At 42.1% G+C, this 19832-nt stretch overlaps 1 protein-coding gene across 1 annotated transcript in view; it reads right to left on the bottom strand.

Annotated features, from left to right (window-relative positions):
• Window positions 1-509: 509 nt before the first annotated feature.
• PDE9A (phosphodiesterase 9A) overlaps window positions 510-19832 on the bottom strand; it is a 98960-nt gene continuing 79637 nt past the window's right edge. The window contains exons 13-18 of the mRNA XM_015419739.1: window positions 19453-19609; window positions 18666-18779; window positions 14917-15021; window positions 11990-12118; window positions 9835-9930; window positions 510-584 (exon numbers count right to left, since the gene is read on the bottom strand). Of these exons, the coding sequence (XP_015275225.1) occupies window positions 534-584; window positions 9835-9930; window positions 11990-12118; window positions 14917-15021; window positions 18666-18779; window positions 19453-19609 (652 nt within the window). The 3' untranslated portion in view covers window positions 510-533. The remainder of the gene's footprint in view (window positions 585-9834; window positions 9931-11989; window positions 12119-14916; window positions 15022-18665; window positions 18780-19452; window positions 19610-19832) is intronic.

The raw sequence follows: 19832 nt of genomic DNA on the forward strand, positions 1-19832 counted from the left end.
TGAAAGAGCTCTCTCAGCCCCACCTACTTCACAGGGTGTCTGTTGTGGGGAGGGGAAGGGAAAGGAGTTTGTAAGCTGCTCTGAGATTCCGAGTGAAGGGTGGGGTATAAATCCAATCTCTTCCTCCTCCTCCTCCGTGGGGGACATGGGAACTTCAGGAGCAGCATGAGAGGCAACTGGGGGATTTGCTGCAGGAAGAATGAACTGGTAGAAATTACTGCACCCCTACCATTAATGGAAACTTTTAGTCTCGATCCAATCCAATATCTTTTACTGTTACTGAGCGAGAGTAGTTAGTATTCTGCCAGAAAGAGGAGTCTGCAGAACTTGAGATCTTCTATATGCTCACTAATTAAAAGCATCAATTAAGGATTAATGACCCTGGTACTAAAATCTGGAAACTTTTTCAGAGAACTGAAGAGGAATATTGCATTTGACTATCTGAAGTATCTAAAGGTTTGGACAATGTTCTCTAATTCTTAATTTGAAAGAACATGCATTACCTTGATGTGCCCTGTCATATGCTTTGCATCTTACTTTTCCCTGCCTTCTGTGGCCAAACTTTCATTCTTCTTCTTGTGTAACTAGAATTAAGAGCAGAATAGAATCACTGACTCACAGACAGATGAATGACAGCTGGTTCATTAGTTGAGTGATTGGGCATAACCTATACATTGCCATAGCATGAGTGCCATTTCTTTCTAATGGAGTTTGCAATGGCTCTTGTAGAGGTTTCTCTAAAACCAGTGCAGGTTATAAAGTAACAGGGATTGGTAGGCAGCAGCTACTATATTTCTTTCTCTGAGGCTTCAATGCTCCAACAATGGAAAAACCCATCAACCCAACTGGACTATATTTTCTCCAGTCTCTCCCCATATGTGCTGACAGAACAAGAATACAGCTAGTATGTGTATTCTACCACCCTGGCCACCAGACATCCATTACAGGTTTAATGTTTCTGTGGGATGTATACATGTGGAATCCAATCAGCAGGGGTCATTTCCTGCGGGAGCGCACAGGAGCGGAGCTCCAGCAGTAAGGAGCCCAGGGGGTGGGCACATGCAACAAGCCCCACCCCTGCTCCCAGCAGCCCTCAGCCAGGCCATGAGGAGCAAGGAGCAGCCAGGTAAGTTGCAGAGCCCCCCCCCCGGTCAGCCTGCAGGTACAAACTCTCCCTCCTCTGTGAGGGCAGATCTGTGCATTCCCCCCCATAGCTAGCAATCCAAAACAGTCCAGTGGAGCCTGAGCGGTGGGTGTTGCCTTCTGACACACTTCCGGTGATGTTAGGGGGTGTGGCATATGCAAATAAGTTATGTTAATAAGTTATTCTAATGAGCTCCTGCACCTGTTTTTCTACGAAATGACCCCTGCCAATCAGCATAGCCCAGATAAAGCAGCTGATTCCAGGAGTTTATCTGCATTGTCTATGCTGTTTAAAGCTACACATCTTGAATAGTACATATGCCATATTCAACCATTACACCAAGAATGGGACAGGCATGCTGGATAGGTGGGTGGGGAAATGCCCAATCATGCATTGTCTCCACTTGGTCATTGACATACAGTAATGATACTTAATGTTCCCAGCATCCTATCAGCAATTCCATAAACCAAATTATCTCATAATTCAGGATGCAAACAGATGTTGCCACTAATTGCTATTCAATTGTATAAGTCAATGGTGTCAAAAGTAATGATACAGGAATTGGCCTGTACTGTCATCCTACTATTGCCTGTCCACAGGTTTCCACAGTTCTGCAAACATCTATGAAACATATTTTGAAAAAAGAAAAGTGAGATAAAAGAAATTAGTATGGACAACAAAGGACATTATGCATCCTGCCACTTTCAGTCCTCTTAAAAGCCATTTTCTGCCTCTGACCTTGCTTGTGTTGGAAAAGGCAATGTCTGGTATACAAAGAAGAAGAGAAGAAGACCCTGAAGGGGACAGCAAGAAGACAATTAGATATTATGGTGAGGACAGCACCTTCTCTCTCCTGTTGGGTGTCAATCCTTGTCTGTCTCCAGATTGCTACTCTTTAGTGCAATTTCCTCCTTCTTCTCAGAAGTGCCACATTCAGTCTTACCCTCTCTCTCTCTCAGCTAGAGATGTAGTTAGGAACACATTTCTGTCTCTCCTCTTTCCTATCAAGTCTATTAGTTCCTAAAGAAACCTTTATCTACCCTTTAATCAGGTTATGCACTGTTGCTGTGTTAATTACTCTGCCAACAGGGGTTATGGTGGCCCAAATTAAGCGCATCTATGATTAAGGGTAGAAAGATCACCAGAGGCTCTTGGCATGAGCATACAAGAACAAAGATGGCAACCTCCTGTGGTGCACAGCATGTTCGCTGGATAGATAGGCTTACAGAAAGCAAACATCTAATTTGGAGAGAATGATGAAGACCCATCTCATTGAAAAAGGCTTGTGGACTGTTAGCTAGACAGACTGTCCGGCCAATGATGCAGAGCAACAGACTGCATGGAATGCCAAAAATGACCAGGCAAGAGGTGCCGTTATCACTGGTTTAACAGACAGACAGGCATTAAGAGTCATTAAGATGCCAACTGCTAAATCTGTTTGGGTTGAGTTGGAAAGATAGTGTGTAAAATCTTCCTTAAAGAGCCAGCTCTACCTTCAGAAATGTTTGTTTAGCATGAGAATGCAGGCTGGTGGGAATCTTCTCAAATGTCTTGACAAGATGTTGGAATTAGCTGAGCAATTGAGAAGTGCAGGAAAAGATATTGCTAATGAGAATGTGCTTGTGTTAATTTTATTCAGCCTACCAGAATCATATGAAAATACAGTGTCTTGAATTGAGTCTAAGAATGATTTGTTGCTCTGAAGTATTATCAATAGACTTGAGAAGGAATATGATGCATGGGAATTAAGAAGAGCAGAGACTAGCCAAATGGCTTTGAATATAAATAACAAAGGAGAGAAAAATTGTTACCTCTGTGGGAAGTGAAGCCGCATTAAGAGGGATTGAGGAAAGCCTTTCCCAAAGCAAAGGGGGAAAATGGCAAAGAATCTTAGATCAAATTTAAACAGCCAATAAAGAAATGTTTTATATTATCACCAGGAACCACAAAAAGTCATATTTGGTTTATAGACAGTGGGACCATGGCCCATCCGTGTGGTCAAAGAGATTTTTTTTAAACATTAGATGAGCAAAAGTGAAAGAAATTAAGTGTTGCAGGTGGACACTGTAACAGCTGAAGGTGTCAGCTCCGTGACAATAAAATGCAAGCTCCTGAATGGAGAAACCTGAGACATCCTTATTACAAACTGCCCTTATATCTTAAAACGAGCGAATAAACTTATCTCTGTAAGATCAGTGGCAAAGAAAAGAATGAGAGCATCTTTTGGAAAGGTATGTTTTATCAGACAGAAAGGAGAATTAATTGCTACTGGAGTAGTGAATCAGGATTTGTACGCTCTTGATGCTTATATGCAGAAAGGAAATCTTACAAAAGAATGAGAACACAAAGATTGCACCAGGCTATGGTACAGGAGACTGGGACACAGGGACAATTATGTAATTAGTCAGCTTGAAAGCCAGAATTTAACTAAAGGCATGCAAATGATGTCCTACTGAAGAAAGGTGTGTGTAGTGTGCAAGAGTGAAGGGGACAAGACCTAGCTTTAACAAGCAGCATGGCACAAGCCAAACACAGCAAGCAACCTCTAGAGCTGATCTACAGGGATGTTCGTGGACCAATGAAAACTCAAGATCCTTAGAGGGAATGAATATGTGCTGACTTTTATTGATGACTACTCAAGATACACTGTGAACTACCTAATTAAAGTGAAAAGTCAAGTGCTGGAAAAATTTAAACATATGTGGCGAATACATGGAATATGAGATGAAGAATTATTTGACTGAACATGGAATAGAGCATCAGCTTACAGTCCCATATACTCCAGAGCAGGATGGTGTAGCAATGGTGTAACAGAAAGGAAAAATTGCTTTCTCACTGAAATGTGCAGATGTATGCTCCTTGAAGCAGAGCTACCTGACAAGTTCTGGGGAGAAGCAATCAGCACTGCTACCTACCTGCAAAATAGATTACCTACTAAAGGTGCAAGTAGTACACCATTTGAACTGTGGTGTGGGCACAAACCCAGCTTGAATAATCTATAACTGTTTGGATCAAAGGCCTACACTTACATTCCTAAAGAAAAGCGGAACAAAATGGATCTTAGAGCAGAAGAAGGGATTTTTGTTGGCAATGCACTAGGATGCAAAGGATACAGAATCCTCAACCCAGAGACAGCAACAGTCAAGATCTGCAATGTAGTCAACATTGATGAAGAGGAGAAATCAAGCAACACAGAGAAAGTAGACATCAGTGAATCTATACCAACAGAGAAAAATGAAGCACAGCAAATCAAAACAGTGCATCTGCATACAATGCACAACACACATGACGCAGCTGCAGAACCAAGTATCACACAATCAACCAGATCAAACAAAGGAGTACCACCAAGAAGATTTTTTATCTGGCAAAGGTAGAAGCTATACCTGAGCCTTCCCCATGGGAAGAAATAGCAAGAATAGCTGCAAAAGAAGCAGAAGAATGGAAAAAAGCTGCAGAAGAAGAGATTGAATCTCAGAAGTATGGAGAAAACTATGATGAAACTTTTGTACCAGTGGTGAGACATACTTCAGTAAGAAGGCTCTTGAGCATAGCAGCAGCAAGGAAGATGCATGTGAAACATCTGGACATAAAGACTGCTTTTCTATGTGGAGAAATAAAGGAAGATGTTTACATGGAACAGCCACCAGGATTTGAACAGTCCAAAGGCAAGCAACTCATGTACAAATTGCAAAAGAGCATCTATGGGCTGAACTAGGCTGCAAAAAGTTATAATGAGAAACTTCATCAAATGCTAACCCAAGAAGGATTTGAGCAAGGCAAGGCAGAACATTGCCTATGCTCAAGGTATAGAGACAACAAATGGACTTACATTTCGACTTATGTGGATGACCTGATATCATGCTATGAAAACAAGGAGGACTGTGATGAGATAGTTCAGCATCTGAATCAAGAAGCAGAAGTGAAACAATTAGGAAAAATTAACTACTATCTTAGAATATAAACAGAACAAGAGGAAGATGGAAGCTATCTTCTCAACCAAAAGCAGAGAATCCTAGAATTTCTGGACGACATGAATATGAAAGGAGCTAAGCCAGCAGAAGCACTCCTATGGTGCCAGCAAAAGCACTACCTGAACCAGCAAGGAAGTAGTGAACTTCTGCCTGAAAACAGTGATACAGAGAAGCAATTGGAAGACTGCTGTACCTAATTACATTGATGCACCCCGATATCACAACAGCTGTGGGCATGTTATGAAGAAAGATGGAATCACCAAACAAAAGGGACCTGAAGTTGAATATGTATCCATAGCAGAAGTGTGCAGACAAATGAAATGGATACTGCAACCAATGCAAGATTTTGCGATGGAGGAACCCAAATCTTTGAAGACAACCAAGGGTGCATAAAGCTTGCACAAACAGAGAAGATAAACTCAAGAGCTTTCTAAACACATGGATGTGAATCATCACCTAGTAAGAAACAGGCAAGAAGAAAGGCTTGTTGAGTTGGAATACTGTCCTACAGTTGAAATGATTGCAGACACAGAAGAAGATGAATCTTGTGGACTTTGTACACTAGACCATGAGAAGAGGTGTTGGAAAAGGCAATGTCTGGTGTACAAAGAAGAAGACTGTGAAGGGGGCAGCAAGAAGACAATTAGGATAACGAGGACAGGGTTCCGGTTTATGGCGGCTCGCTCTTGGATGTGTCCCATCGACCCTCTGATGGCGATGTGCCAAGCTGAGGCGATCAGGAGGGGACTCTCAGCCTGGGGAGCCGGGATAAGCCTCTCCCAAGACGATGGCTGAGGGATCGAGGCTTGCCTGTCCCTGAGAGGTCCTGATGCCATGGAGCCAGTATGGTGACGAGAGCCGACCTCCGGACGAGCGGACAAGAAAATAAGTGAAAATAACCCTGGCAATAATCGAACTTGTCTAAACAGTGAGTTACCGTAATCAAACCTCTGTATAAGCGAAGAAGTCTCAGCTTGCTAGATTGACCAGAGAAAGAGCGGCGTGTGGGGAAGGGTTGGAGATCCAACCCCCCCCCCAAATGGAGCGGTCTCTAAGCGGTACAAAAAGGAAAGAAGGAACGAAACTTACTGCTTGAGACTTCATTTAAGCTTGAAAGCTATATTTTAAGCCCAAGAACATGGAATTCAGAGAAACTTTAATTTAAAACTAAAACGTTTCTTCACTGTAAACAAATGGCTGGGAGGGCGAGGAGAATGGCAGCGGAAAAGAAACTTCCACCAGGAGGTACTACACCAACGACTCCCAGTCAGACATAGGAATTGGCTGCAGACTTTCCCAATATGCTTGCCGCAGCACTACGCCCTCTGCTGGACCAGATGTCTACAATTAATACCAACCTGGATTCCATCCAAAAGCAACTTACCCAAATGGAAAAAAGAGCCAATAAGACAGATAAAAGGATCGAGAAAGTCGAAACAAGGACTATTGATATTAAGCAACAACTAAAAGAAGTTAAGAAGGAAAGAAATACAGATAAAAATCAACTACTTCAACCTCAGCTTGATAAATCTATGCATGTTCTACACTTCCAAGGAGTTTCTGAACAGAAGAGAGAAGACATAAAAACAACAATAAGTGGAGCGATAGCTTCAATTTCAGACCTTAAACAGGAGGATCTACAAAGTGACATGGACTTGGCATACCGTACTTACCCTGATTTTATAAGAAAAAAACCCTGTCTGGCGAAATGTATGTTAAATTCTCAAAGAGAACAATGAGAGACAATGTTTTAAAAGCTACTGCTGGGAAAACACTTAAAATCAATGAAGAAGACATTATAAAGACCTAATTCTTTTCCCACAAGACAAAGCAATAACTTACAGATGGAGCTTCCCAGAAGGAATCGTGTTCAAATACAACAACAAGAAAGTTAAAATTGACTCTGTCCAAAAGGCCAAAAACTTTTTGAAAAAACAATTGGGCATAGATAAAGATGAGTACCCTAATCTGGAAGAAGGAGAGGAACCCAGTGAGGAAGAATCAGATAATTCTTCAAGTGATTCCAGCAGTTCAATGTCAGAGTCTGAGAAAAGAGTAGCAGCGCCCAAAACTCCAAAAGTGAGGAAGAAGCCCAAGAGATAAACGTTTCCCCCCCCCTGGATTACAATATTACTTGACTTAAGTGTAATTAAGCTTTAATCGATAGAAGTTTGATCTCTCTGCTTTTATAATTCTATGTTTATCATGATATCAATATTATTGCAGAAGTGATGTATGCATGAGTCAGTTTATAAATATTCTTGTCAAAAGTTAGTGATAGGTTTTCCCCTGTACCCTTACCTTTAGAATGTAGGATATAGTTTATAAAATCAATAAAATATTATAAAAAGAAAAAAAGAAAGAAAGACAAGGATAGTGAGGACAGCACCTTCTCTCTCCTGTTAAATGTCATTCCTTGCCTGTGTCCAGATTGCTAGTCTGAGGGCAATTTCCCCCTTCTTCAGTCAGTGTTACTCTCTTTGTCTGCTAGAGATGGAGTTAGGAACCTAACTCTGTCTCTTCTCTTTCCTATCAAGTATGTTAGTTCCTAGATAAACCTTTACTTGCTCTTTAATTAGGTTGGGCACTGTTGCTGTGTTAATTACTCTGCCAACAACTGGGCTCTAGTAGTTTACTTAATCACTTGAGAATTCCACCTCTGATGCAGAAATCACAAAGCCTTTTTCAACAGGCATACATAATAAAATATAAATTTTGAATTCACCTACATGCTTCAAAGTTCCCATTTTCCTAGATCTATTCCTGCAGTTATGATGTAATTTAAGTGTAATGCAGCAGGGCCCCACAATTTGGGGGAGTTTCTACACAATGTCACCCTCTTTCTGAATACAACTCTTAGGGTTCCCAGGGCTTTCGTCTTTATATCAGAGAAAAGTGTTTTTCTTTGCTCTGGTTCAAAGGGAGGATGCATGGAGTGCCTGTGGGTGGAGCATCTCTGCAGATGTTTCATTCACAGCTGGTCTGGGAAAGGGAGGCAGAGGTGAACACTGCCTTCAAAATGTTGGAGCTCAGCTCTGCATGCCTCCCCGCCCCCCCAGTTCTTTAACGGGCTCCTTTTCCAGTCCACAGCTGAACTGCAGTGCTCTGAGCACCATGGCTCAGCAGTGAAGAAGCAAAGTGGGGTAGATAGGGCTACCATGAACAACCAGGACATGAACAACAAACTTAATGCAAATCTCCTGGTAAAAGGGGCAACAAAGTAATACATGTTCTGTGGTTTCAATCTCCCCTGTGCTACAGGGGCATAGCCTATTTTCCATCAGAACCTTTTTATATCGCCCCTCTAATACTGCAGAAGGGAGGGCTTGACATCTAGCACACAGAATGCCCTCCTGTGACTGGGTAATAACAGTGTTTTTGAATTTACTGAATTTATTGTAATGGAGGCTTGAGTATTTTCATAAGCTCTTGCTCTCCTTTCCAATTCACAATAACATTCGTTCTCATGCAACTTTTCATTTGAACCAGCCCAAGGGCTGAGGAGCCAAAGACCTTGTTGATCTGAACCACTGCCACCCACACACATCAGTGCACATCAACAAAAAGAATTCTTTCAGCATTACTGAGCTGGTCAGTGCATTTTCAGCATGGCTAAACTGTGTGGATTATATATATACTGTGAAGTCTCACACAGCTTCCTCCACAGCGACCGCTTTGATTGGAAAACAGAAGGGAGGGAGAGCACAGTTTGTTTTTTTAAACCCTTCTAACAAACCCTTCTAAAATACCTTGTCTGCCATGCACAGCAGGGTTACTGGAAAGGATGTAATTGAATTGGCTTGGCCTGGTAAAGAACATCCACCATTATGTGCCCATATACTTTATAAATTTCTCTCCACAAATTTTGTAAAATACTCAAGCTTTGCTGCAATATCTGTCAGCATTCACTTATGGCAATGCAAAGTACTTTGTAAATGAATGGTGTGTTTGTTAGTACTGCTACTGCCTCCTATTAATTCCAGAAGCATCTCTCACTGATTCAAAACACTTTCTATTTAATCATGATGATTAAGGAGCTGGGCTTTTGCATGCCATGACAGGTAGTGGTATTATTAATGATAAGGTTTGAAAGCTAAACACATAAAAGAAGACATTACCCAAAGTCTACGTAACATTCAGCGTTACCATAGGGCACGGAGAAATGGAAGTGCAGGCTGGCTGGAAAGATTAGACAGAATGGCATTAATGGAGATGGGGAAAGACAAGGAGTGGAGGCTGGCTTCCAGGATCTGGGTAGGAGACCGAGAGCACAGAAAGGCATGGAGGAGAAGGAGACAAAGTGCATCCTAAGAACCTGTTCTTCAGAACCTGGCTGCAAAGGCAATAAAAGCCTGTGAGTCTGCTGTCACTAAGGTGAACTCTTGATGCTGACCAGTGCGTGTATATGGCATTCCCTGGGCTGAAAGGTATGGAGGAGACTAAAAAGGCCTGGGGGAGACTGTCCATTGTCCTTGAAAATACCACACCAGATCAGCCACTGACTAACCCACAACAGGCCCCCTTTTATGATCCATGGGATTCAGAGATTACACATTTTTTGGATGCAGAGTTTTTAAAAATAGTGTCCTTTTAGGTCTCATTTGCCATGAAAGAATAAAGTCCCTAAGGGAAATTCCCAGGGTCCCAGTTCAAGCATGAAAGTCTGCACAGATCCTTTTAGGTCTTTGAGAAAGGAATCCTTGAAGGAGTCCTTCTTACCTCTTTCATACTGTCATCTATTTGCTTCAGCTGCTCATAGCGGTCCCTGGATTCCCACAGAGGTTGGAGCAACACTTCCTCAACCTCTGGAAAAAGCTAAAATAAAGCAAGAAAGCTACGTGAAATTTTATTCTCAAGAAGAGAGCAAGAGTCCAGTAGAACCATAATGACTCACAAAATTTGTGGCAGGGTATGAGCTTTGGTGAGTCACGGCTCACTTCTTCAGATACTGCTAGAACTCTAGAATTCCAGCTATATCTGAAGAAATGAGCAGTGACTTACGAAAGTTCATACTCTGCCACAAATGTTGTTAGTCTTTAAAGTGCTACTGGACTCTTGCTCTTTTCTACTGCTACAGACAGACTAACACGGCTACCCATCTCGATCTATTCTCAAGAGTTCGTTTAAAATATTTACATGATAAAAGTGAATCAAATTGGTATTGTAGATATATAACACACAGTATTAAATGGCATAATAGCTTGTTTAGAAGGTAGTGAATATATGGCCCTGGCCATTGGACAACATAAGGTTCTAATCACTCTGTATGTAGATTATATGGTCCTTCTGTCCTCAACCAAGATTGGCTTGAGGAGACTGCTGAATAAATTGGGTGAGTACTGCAATGTGGAAGGCTTGCGGATAAATTATGCCAAGTCAAAAGTTCTGTTTTTTACGAAACGCCCAAAGAAATCTACCTGGAGCATTCTTGGCACCCAGATCGAACAATGCAGCACGTATAAATATCTGGGTTTAACCTTTTCTGAAACTCTCTCCTGGTGCCCCCACCTTACATCATTAAAAGCTGCTGCTACGAAGAATTTGGGGCTCTACTGAAGTTCTACTTTTCTAAGGGAGGAGGCATGGTAGACCCAGTTGTTAAACTGTATGGGAGTAAGATAATTCCAGCCATGCTATATGGATCAGAGATCTGGGGCTGGGGAGATCAGAGATTGTCCTCATTAGAAATAGTACAGAATTATTTTATGAGGCAGATTCTCGCCTTGCCAAGGGGTAGGCCAGTGGCATTAATGAGGGCTGAACTGGGAAGTACCTCGTTGAATGCCAGAGTCAATGTCAGAATTCTATCCTATTGGAGAAAATGTTTAGAACGACTCCAGGATTCCCCGGGGGGGTTAAGTTTTAGTTTGCACCTGAAAGCCTCCAAGAGATTAGGTGACCATTTGGCCTCGATTCAATTGAAATTTTCAATTCCTGATGATCTATTAAGGAATAAAACTCAAGCACGGGAACTGAAGGAATGGGTGTTCAAAAAGGGTGGGCTTATGGATCAGGATGTGATGGCACGTTGTCTGACAGCACCATTATTCAAGTTTTTAAAAAAGGGATCACTGTAGGTCCCTATATTTAGGGAAGTTAACCAGCCTGGAATTAAGATTGGCTTTTACAACTTTAAGGTTTCAATCCATGCCCTCAGTGATCAGGACTGGATATTTCTTTGGTATCCCTGCCCCCCTTATACTTTGTCTTTGTGATATGGGGGAAGTTGATGATATTGTACATTATATTCTGAGATGCCCATGGCAGGAAGCCCCTAGGCTAAAGTACATCATCCCTATTATTCCGCAGCATAATGGACTCTCCGAACTGGATCTGGTCAAATTTTTACTCTTGGACCTTGACCACTATGTCTCTAGCAGAATGGCGCTATTTGCCTTAGCAACAAGGAAAATCAGAATGAGTTTAGTATTTAATGTAAAGTAGAAGGAGTATAGGAGTATACTCATATTTTTTTAATTGTTTATATTACCATTCATTAACATTATTCAGTCAGTTATGATTGCACTATTATGGGTATTTGACTGTAACTCTCATTGAAATAATTCAGATCCTTCCAAGTAAACATGAATATGATTTGGCTGTAAAGCTGTATACATGCATAAAACAAAAGTTCTGAAGAAAAAGCCACACTCTCTTTGGTTTTAGGGACCAAAAGTGTTCCATCTTGTGAGTGAGATAAAAAGGAATGTTTCTTCTATATTAATATCCAGTTTTTATAAATACTTACAATAAAAACTTAATATTTTAAATGCTTTGTCCAATTAAACAGGAACATTTTTGAGACAACCCACAAGTTTTGAATCAATTAATCCAATTGATTCAAGGCACTAAACACTGCCATTTTGTAGTTTACCTTTGTTATGATTTCAAACATTGGAATAAGGACAAACTTCAGGAAGCCAATCTGTGCTGTAGGTTTGGTCACTTTGTCTCGGTCCATGAAAGGGGCCACTGGAAGGCCTTCAGACTTTTCCCGGTCACTCTAAGACAGAGACAGCAAACTCCTTATGGTAATTTCCCACAAATAGGTAGTGAATACAATAAATCCCCTATCAATTACTATCAATACAATCCTAAGCATGTATAGTCAGATGAAAATCCCATTGGCTTCCATGAGACTTACTGTCTAGTAAGTGCATTTAGGATTGCAGCTGTATCACGGGACATTCCAAACTTCTCTCCACCCACCACATCATACAAAAGAAAGTGAAAGTTTCAAGGCAGGCGTCCAGGAGAAGGTGGACAGGACTGTGCACATTTGGGGGCTACGGAAGGGGGGGGGGGACACAATCCTGCACACAATCCAGAATTAGCAAGAAGAAAAGTGGGATTCTGCACCCTGTATACATTACAGACATTAGTTTGCTAATTATGAATATTTATTCTAATGTTCATGAAAAAGAGTGTCAGAGTAGGGTACCAACTCTGATTTATGAAATCCCTGGAGATTTGGAGGTAGAGCTTGGGGAGAATTGGAGTCTGGGGAGGGAAGTGAACTCAGCAGGGTGCAATGTCATACAGTCCACCCTCCAAAGCAGCCATATTCTCCAGCAGAACTGATCTCTGTTGTCTGGAGTTCAGCTGTAATTCTGGGATATCTCCAGGCCCCACCTAGAGGTTGGCAACCCTGGGACAAAGTTATGCGAGTGCGTGGGTAACGGAGCTGAAATCATTTTTTTAAAACTGCCGCTATCCGTATTAATGCTAGTCATTGCTTATGTTAGGGCTAAGCAGGCAATGCCAGTGCTCAAGCCTGGATCATGGAAGGCAAGAACAGAGGAATGTGCTCCTGAGCAAGTGAGAAGTACATTTTCCTCACTAATGAATGATGACACTCTGGTGAGAATTCCCTCCTATTGAAGTTTAGCAGAAGGGCTTTCCAAAACAAATGATGGCACACTCAAAGTCCCGGCATGTATTTTTCTTTCTCAGTCCCTACACATTCCTCTTCTTTATGCACTTCCTTCCTGCAGTGTTCCAACAAACTCCACTTCCCCTTTTCTATTACCCCCTTTCCAAAGCAAACTTTCACCAGAAAGAGCAAGATCTGAGTCCAGTAATACCTTAGAGACCAGCAACATCTTCAGGATATACGCTTTTAAAAGTCAAGGCTTCCGACATTAGATACTGTTTCTGACAGAGGGAACGCTGACTCTCGAAAGCTTGTACTCTGAAGATCTCGTAGATCTCTAATGGGCTACTGAGCTAGAATCTAGCTTTTCAACTGCAGACTAACATGGCTGCCCTCTGAAACTTTCCTCAGAAAAAAGTCAACAGTTGCCAACTGAAGAATTCCCCTATGCAGGAGTTATTCTGCAGGGCTGGCCTGGCAATTACAGTGCCAAGACTGGACAAGGGAAGCTATGAAGAGGTGCCTGTGTAAATTTCAAGGGTATGCAAATAATCCTTGATGACAGTCAGCGTTTAACCATGTTTATGCAGAAGGAAGTGTCTCTTTTGGGGTGGGTGTCTTGATTCAGGTTGGAGCTATAGTGGGGAGGAAAGAAGAGTTTTAATCCATTCCCTGCATGCTGTTATGGGGACATCAAATGGGCTTCCAGAGCTGCTGTGTGTCCTGTTAACTGCCAACATAGAAGCAGCCTCTGTATTTTCCCAAATGCACAAAGAGTAGCTCTGGGAGTCTTTTGGGTCTGGAGAATGGCATAGGGGGGTATTAACACAGCCTTTGCTGCAGTCCTTTTCCAAACTGGGGGACACAGCTGCTATTTACCAATTAAACACACACACAAGATCACCCAGAGTCTTGTCTAATGTGTCACTTAGTTCCAAGTATTTCTATCATTTCCAGATATGGACCATGTTCAGACACTGGACTGATGAGCAGGGTAAGGTTACTTAGAATTGATTTTCTTTTGTCCAAGTTGGGGGGAAAACAGTGTTCAGGGTCAAACAAATGAAGGGCGACCTCAGCACTTTATCGAGAGCTGTCACTTTTTGACTGGTCTGGTCCACTGAATACAGCTGATACATTTTCTCCACATAAGAAACCACAGAAGTGCCTACTTGTGCTTCCTATCACGATTAAGCGATGTTTGACATTCAGCCAGCTGCCCCAGCTTGTACACACGCTAATTTATTAGCATGTGGGAGGGCCACTTGGCTGTCACTTTGTTTTTTTGTTCATTCCTGTAAGAAACCACCTCCAGTGGAAATCCAGTGATAACTGTGGGACCATAAGGTGTTTTTAATACTAATGAGATTGTCCTTTTGAAATTATCAGAGAGCTCTTTCTTTCTTTCTTTCTTTCTTTCTTTCTTTCTTTCTTTCTTTCTTTCTTTCTTTCTTTCTTTCTTTCTTTCTTTCTTTCTTTCTTTCCTAACAAAAAACACTATTCCAGGCCTTAGTCTTCGACTTAGTCATAACTGTTTCAAAGCAATCTATGCAGATATAAATAATCCAAACCTGACCCACTTAGCGCTGCTCATTTAATTGACTTTTTCTACAGTCACAGTACTTGCCCTTTCGGGCTTCACTCCTGTTTACATGCTGAGTTAACTTGCAAAAACAGCCCTATTAGAGAGAACAAAGCGGCAATCTAGTGACATTTGCATTTCTAAACTGTGATGGACTTTTTTGGTTATAAATTACAGTCAATTACAGCCACTTTTATTTGGTGAATCTTGTCATAATGACTCACTTCTCTGACTTTACAGAGATAATTATTTCACTTAGGTGGACAGAGCATGTCAGACATTGTTACCTGATGGCTTTTAGTTATAGGGCTGAAAGACTGCATTGCTACATAAGATGTACTCTCACCTGCATAAAATACTCCTCTAATAAGCAGTCTACCCATGGTTCAGCCACTTCCATTGGGCGTACTTCATTGGAGATGTCGCAGCATTTGATCAGTACCATCTTCAGCTGAAAGTAGGAAAACACCATGGTTAAGAGAGCTGCCATACTTATGTGTGCCATTTATCAGACATGGTTTCCTCCATTTTACACTGGGACCAAAGTAACACAGAACTCCAGTCATGAGTAATGGAAAACAACAAAGCACTTGCTATTGACCTCAAGGCAATATAGTTTGTGCTTACATTGCATCCACATATTGTTGCATATTGCACTTTTGTTGTGCTATAGCAATCATTTGTGACTGGATTGTCTTATGTACACAGGAAAATTCAGACTTGAATTAAGAACATAAGAACATAAGAGAAGCCAATGTTAGATCAGGCCAATGGCCCATCCAGTCCAACACTCTGCCACACAGTGGCCAAAAATACCAGGTGCCATCAGGAGGTCCAGCAGTGGGGCCAGGACACTAGAAGCCCTCCCACTATTGCCCCCCAAGCACCAAGAATACAGAGCATCAGTTGCCCCAGTCTGAGAGTTCCTATCTATACCTTGCGGCTAATAGCCACTGATGGACCTCTGCTCCATATGCTTATCTAATTCCCTCTTGAAGCTGTAGGTCAATAACAGTGCAATATCCAACAGTGTGTGGGTGTGATCAGTCTCCCCATCTTGAACTCCATGTGTCCTCTAACTGACACATGGTGTTCCTGCATCTGGGAGCTGTTCCTTGTCATGTGAATGGGACACTAACTTGTGGGCAGGTGAGGCCTATGTGCACAATGGAGGCTCTGTGCCCAGAGCAGATAAGTATTATAATCTATATCCTGTTCTGCCTGCTATAAGGGTGTTATTTAAACTTGATATGCATGGATTCTGTATTGTCAGAGAGTTCACAGACTTGTAGAAAAACCATCACCATCTCCCTTATATATAAAAGCCGAATGGTGGTGGCACTTCTCTAGAATATTCCACACGCTCCGTAATTGGTTGGCGCCCTGGTATGTCACTCAAAATCGGTCCCTATCCACTGGCTGCATTGCTTGAGTCTCACCTCCAACATTCTAAACATTTTGCTAATCCTTTCCCCACATAGCCAGTCAGAACATAGAGGTTATTTGCATATGCAGCCTCATTGGCCTCTGCCTCGGAACACAGAGGTCGTTTGCATATGCAACTTGATTGGCTTTTGCCTCTAACATTCTAAACAGTTTTGCTGTTCTGAGGTAAAATGTGTCCAATCTCCAGGTGAGGGCTGGAGATCACTCAGAATTACAACGGCTTTCCAGACGGCAGAGATCAGTTCCCCTGGAGAAAATGGTGGGCTCTGTATCCTTATATGCTGCTGAGGTGGCCCCCGTATGACAGCCAATGTGACGTAGCTTCAGAGCACGGGAGAGGCTGCAGGTGTGTGGGGGGTGGAAAGCTGAAGAGTGAGGGGAAAATAAAGGTAGGTTGATGATTGGCTGGGAAGGAGATAGGGTTGCCAACTCCAGGTGGGAAATTCCTGGAGATGTGAGGGATGGAGCCTGGAGAGGGTGAGGTTTCAGGAGGCGTGGGACCTCGGACAGGTACAAAGCCATAGACTCCGCCCTCCAAACAAACCATTCCCTTCTGGGGAACCATCATTGCCAATCTCCAGGTGAGGGCTGGAGATCACTCAAAATTACAACTGTTCTTTAGGTACCAGAGATCAGTTCCTCTGGAGAAAATGGTGGACTCAGTGTCATTATACCCTACTGAGGTCGCCACAGCAAATTGGCACTGAGTGTCCAAGGCCGGGGTACCTACCCAGAGCCTCTTTCTAGAGTTCGTTGTATTTATTTCCACAACGAGCCTTTTTCCTAATATTCAATAAATATCTTCCCTCACCACTATTATTTATATATTTAGAAAATGTATATGCCACCTCTCTGGAGAACCTGCTTGAGGTGGCTTACAAAGTAAAACATGATAAAACCATAAAAGCATCAATTCAATAAAATTGACAAACTGTTTAAAAAAACACACACCCTCACCCTATAAAATGCAGCCATAGCATAAAGCATAACATTAGCAGCATAAAATGATCCTCATAAAATAGTCCTCAGGTTAGAAGCAGACCATGAAAACAATTTTAAAAAATCAACCCCCTTAGCAAAAAGCCTGGGTAAAAAGAAATATTTTGGTCTCATGCTTAACAGAGAGTAGGACAGATGCCAGGCAAGACTTCAGGGGGCAGGCATCCCACAGAAGAGGTGCCACCAGTAAAAAAGCCTTTTCTGTGGACATAACCCACCCGGGGTTGCAGTGTTCCCTCTAAGCTGAGTTACTGTGAGCTAGCTCACAGTTTTTTAGCCTCCAGCTCACAGATTTTTGTCTTAGGTCAGGAAGGATGGCTCCAGAGCAAACTAATTTATGCAGTAGCCAAATCGCTTGCTCACAACTTTAATGCCAGTACCTCACAAAGAGGAATTTTTGCTCACAAGACTCCACAGTTTAGAGGGAGCATTGTTGCTAACTATGAGTTGAGAAATTCCTGGAGATTTTGGAGCCTGGAGAGGACAGGCTTTGGGGGAAGCAGGTATCTCAGCAGGGTATTCTCTGTGCAGAATCCATTAACATAATCAGAGAAAGCTATGGTGGTAGCAGCACAGGATGCGGAGGGAGAAATGCTCATTCCTTAAGCTGGATTGCTTTGTATTCAGCACCCAGCCTTCAACTGCAAATATCAAACTTGAAGCTCCTTCTCAGCTTGAAGCTCCTTTCACACTGTGACCTTCAATCTGAAATTCCTATCTTCGGTCCCGGTCACACCGCAAGATAATGAGCGGGGGAAGCAAGGCTATTTAACCTGGAGGAAATTGACCCGCAGATCACACAGTTCTTTGAAGCTGTGGGTGTAGCCCGCCACTGCGTGATCAGACGCAATCGCAGGTGAGTTGGGGTTTTTTTCTTGCTGTTTGTTTTCGATTCACTTAAATGGAGGATCAATGAATCGCATCTCCGCACTGAGGTCTTCCTACAGCAGTATGTGATGATGCACATACTGAGAAGGGGGGAAAAAACAATGGCACGGAGTCAGGATGGCCTGATCAGACTATCCCGACACCATGAGAGCGCACTGGAGCGATCAGACAGGGGAAAGTCCGTCTGTGGCCCGTAGCAACCCGTTTAACACTGGATTTCCCCCGGTACTTTCTAACTCCACTTCTTCGGTGGAGCAAGATGGGTTGCCGATGGGTGCAGGATGCTTGCCAGATGTTCCTGTGTGATCACGCCCTTAAAATCGTGCCTATCGCATGGCTAATTCTGCATGTGATTGGGACCTTCATATATTTTTCTGATAGTGCCTTTAGTTTATCTTACATGGAACACGTTTCTTATGAAAATAGAAATTAGTCTCACCCCCAACCCTGAGTATACTCAAAGAAGGAGGAAAATGTGCCACTTTATAATTTTTTAAGAGACAGGAGTGTGGTGCTTATCAGTCAGACCATTCTAACTAAAACTGGCAATCAGGAAGATAGGCAGCACAATCCCCTGAGAAACTGGTGGCAGAGATAAGAAGAGATTTATTTATTTATTTAGAAAACACGTCTCTCCTTTCTTTTATGAATAATACACAAAGCACATAGATCATTCTTTTCAAACAGACAAATCACTCCTGTAGCTTCTCATTACTGTCTTTATACTCATAATATGCTGAAAACACAACAAGATTGTCTTACCCGGGTAACATGCTCTTCATTTGAATAGTCAAAATTGTCCAGTATTGCCTTGAAGGAGTCTAGTATTTCAGCGTGTCTTGCCATATCTGTTGCTAGGATTAAAGTAATTATTCCCTGTGCAAAATAAAAACACTGTTAAAACAGAATATCTGCCTTGCACATCTGTTATCTCTCTTGCTTCCTGATTCTCCCCTTTAAAATATTTTCCACCACACATCTTTTTGGACTCAGGAACAGTACTGTGGGGGCATCTTATAAGGAAAGAAAACTCCGAGTAAAACTGGAAGGCATTATAGCCTCACTGGGATCTCAGCCAATCAGTTCAAGCCACATATGATTTTCAAAAGTCCAGTTTCTTACAACTGTTTCTTACAATTCACAATCTGTGAAGGCTTACTTCATCAGGCCTGGCTGCTTGTCTCCAACAATAACCAATCTTTTATTTCTGAAAGGAGAGGTGCTGATGTTCAAGACTTCCCAGAGCAACACTGACTTGAAAGTTCTTCCTCCTAACCCCAAATTATGACAGGCTGTAATTCCTCAGTAGTAGAGGGAAAATTGTATCTGCTTGAAAACACTCTTGTTTACTGTTCCCATCACATATCCTATAGTTAAACAGAGGCATTTAAACAAAACAGGTTTCAGGGCTAAGCCCAAATAAACTCTAGCACAAATTAAGCCCTGGAAGTATCCACTAAACAGAGGGATCTATCAAATACAGATATATACAATATGTAGTGTACATGGAAAAGAACTTTGTCACAGTCCTTTGGATTGCAGCCCATACCTGCCTTATCCGTTTGAACGGTTCCTGCTCGATATTGGAAAAAATGTTGCATTCCGGCTGTGCAAGAATCTGGAAAGCCACAGCACAGTGGTGGTTCTCAAGTGGGGAAATGTCATTGTAGCGCACAGCAAGCTCTGTTTGGGCATTAATCTGGTACCTGACATTAAAAAAGAGAGACTTTAAAAAAACGCATTAGCAATCTCAATTCCCAAGAGGTCATACTTCTTTGTATTGTGAGACCCATGTGGGTTTGTAATAGATTCCCCCCCACCCCAGCACCTGGGTCTCCTTAAAAATATACTACCTAGTATTACAGTTATTTAAATAATGTGGCCTGGATATAGTGAAAGGACACACATATATGGAAAACACAAGCATGG

Source organism: Gekko japonicus, unplaced genomic scaffold, assembly GCF_001447785.1.
Source record: "Gekko japonicus isolate JY-2015 unplaced genomic scaffold, Gekko_japonicus_V1.1 scaffold1906, whole genome shotgun sequence".
In the NCBI taxonomy this organism is placed as follows: Eukaryota; Metazoa; Chordata; class Lepidosauria; order Squamata; family Gekkonidae; genus Gekko; species Gekko japonicus.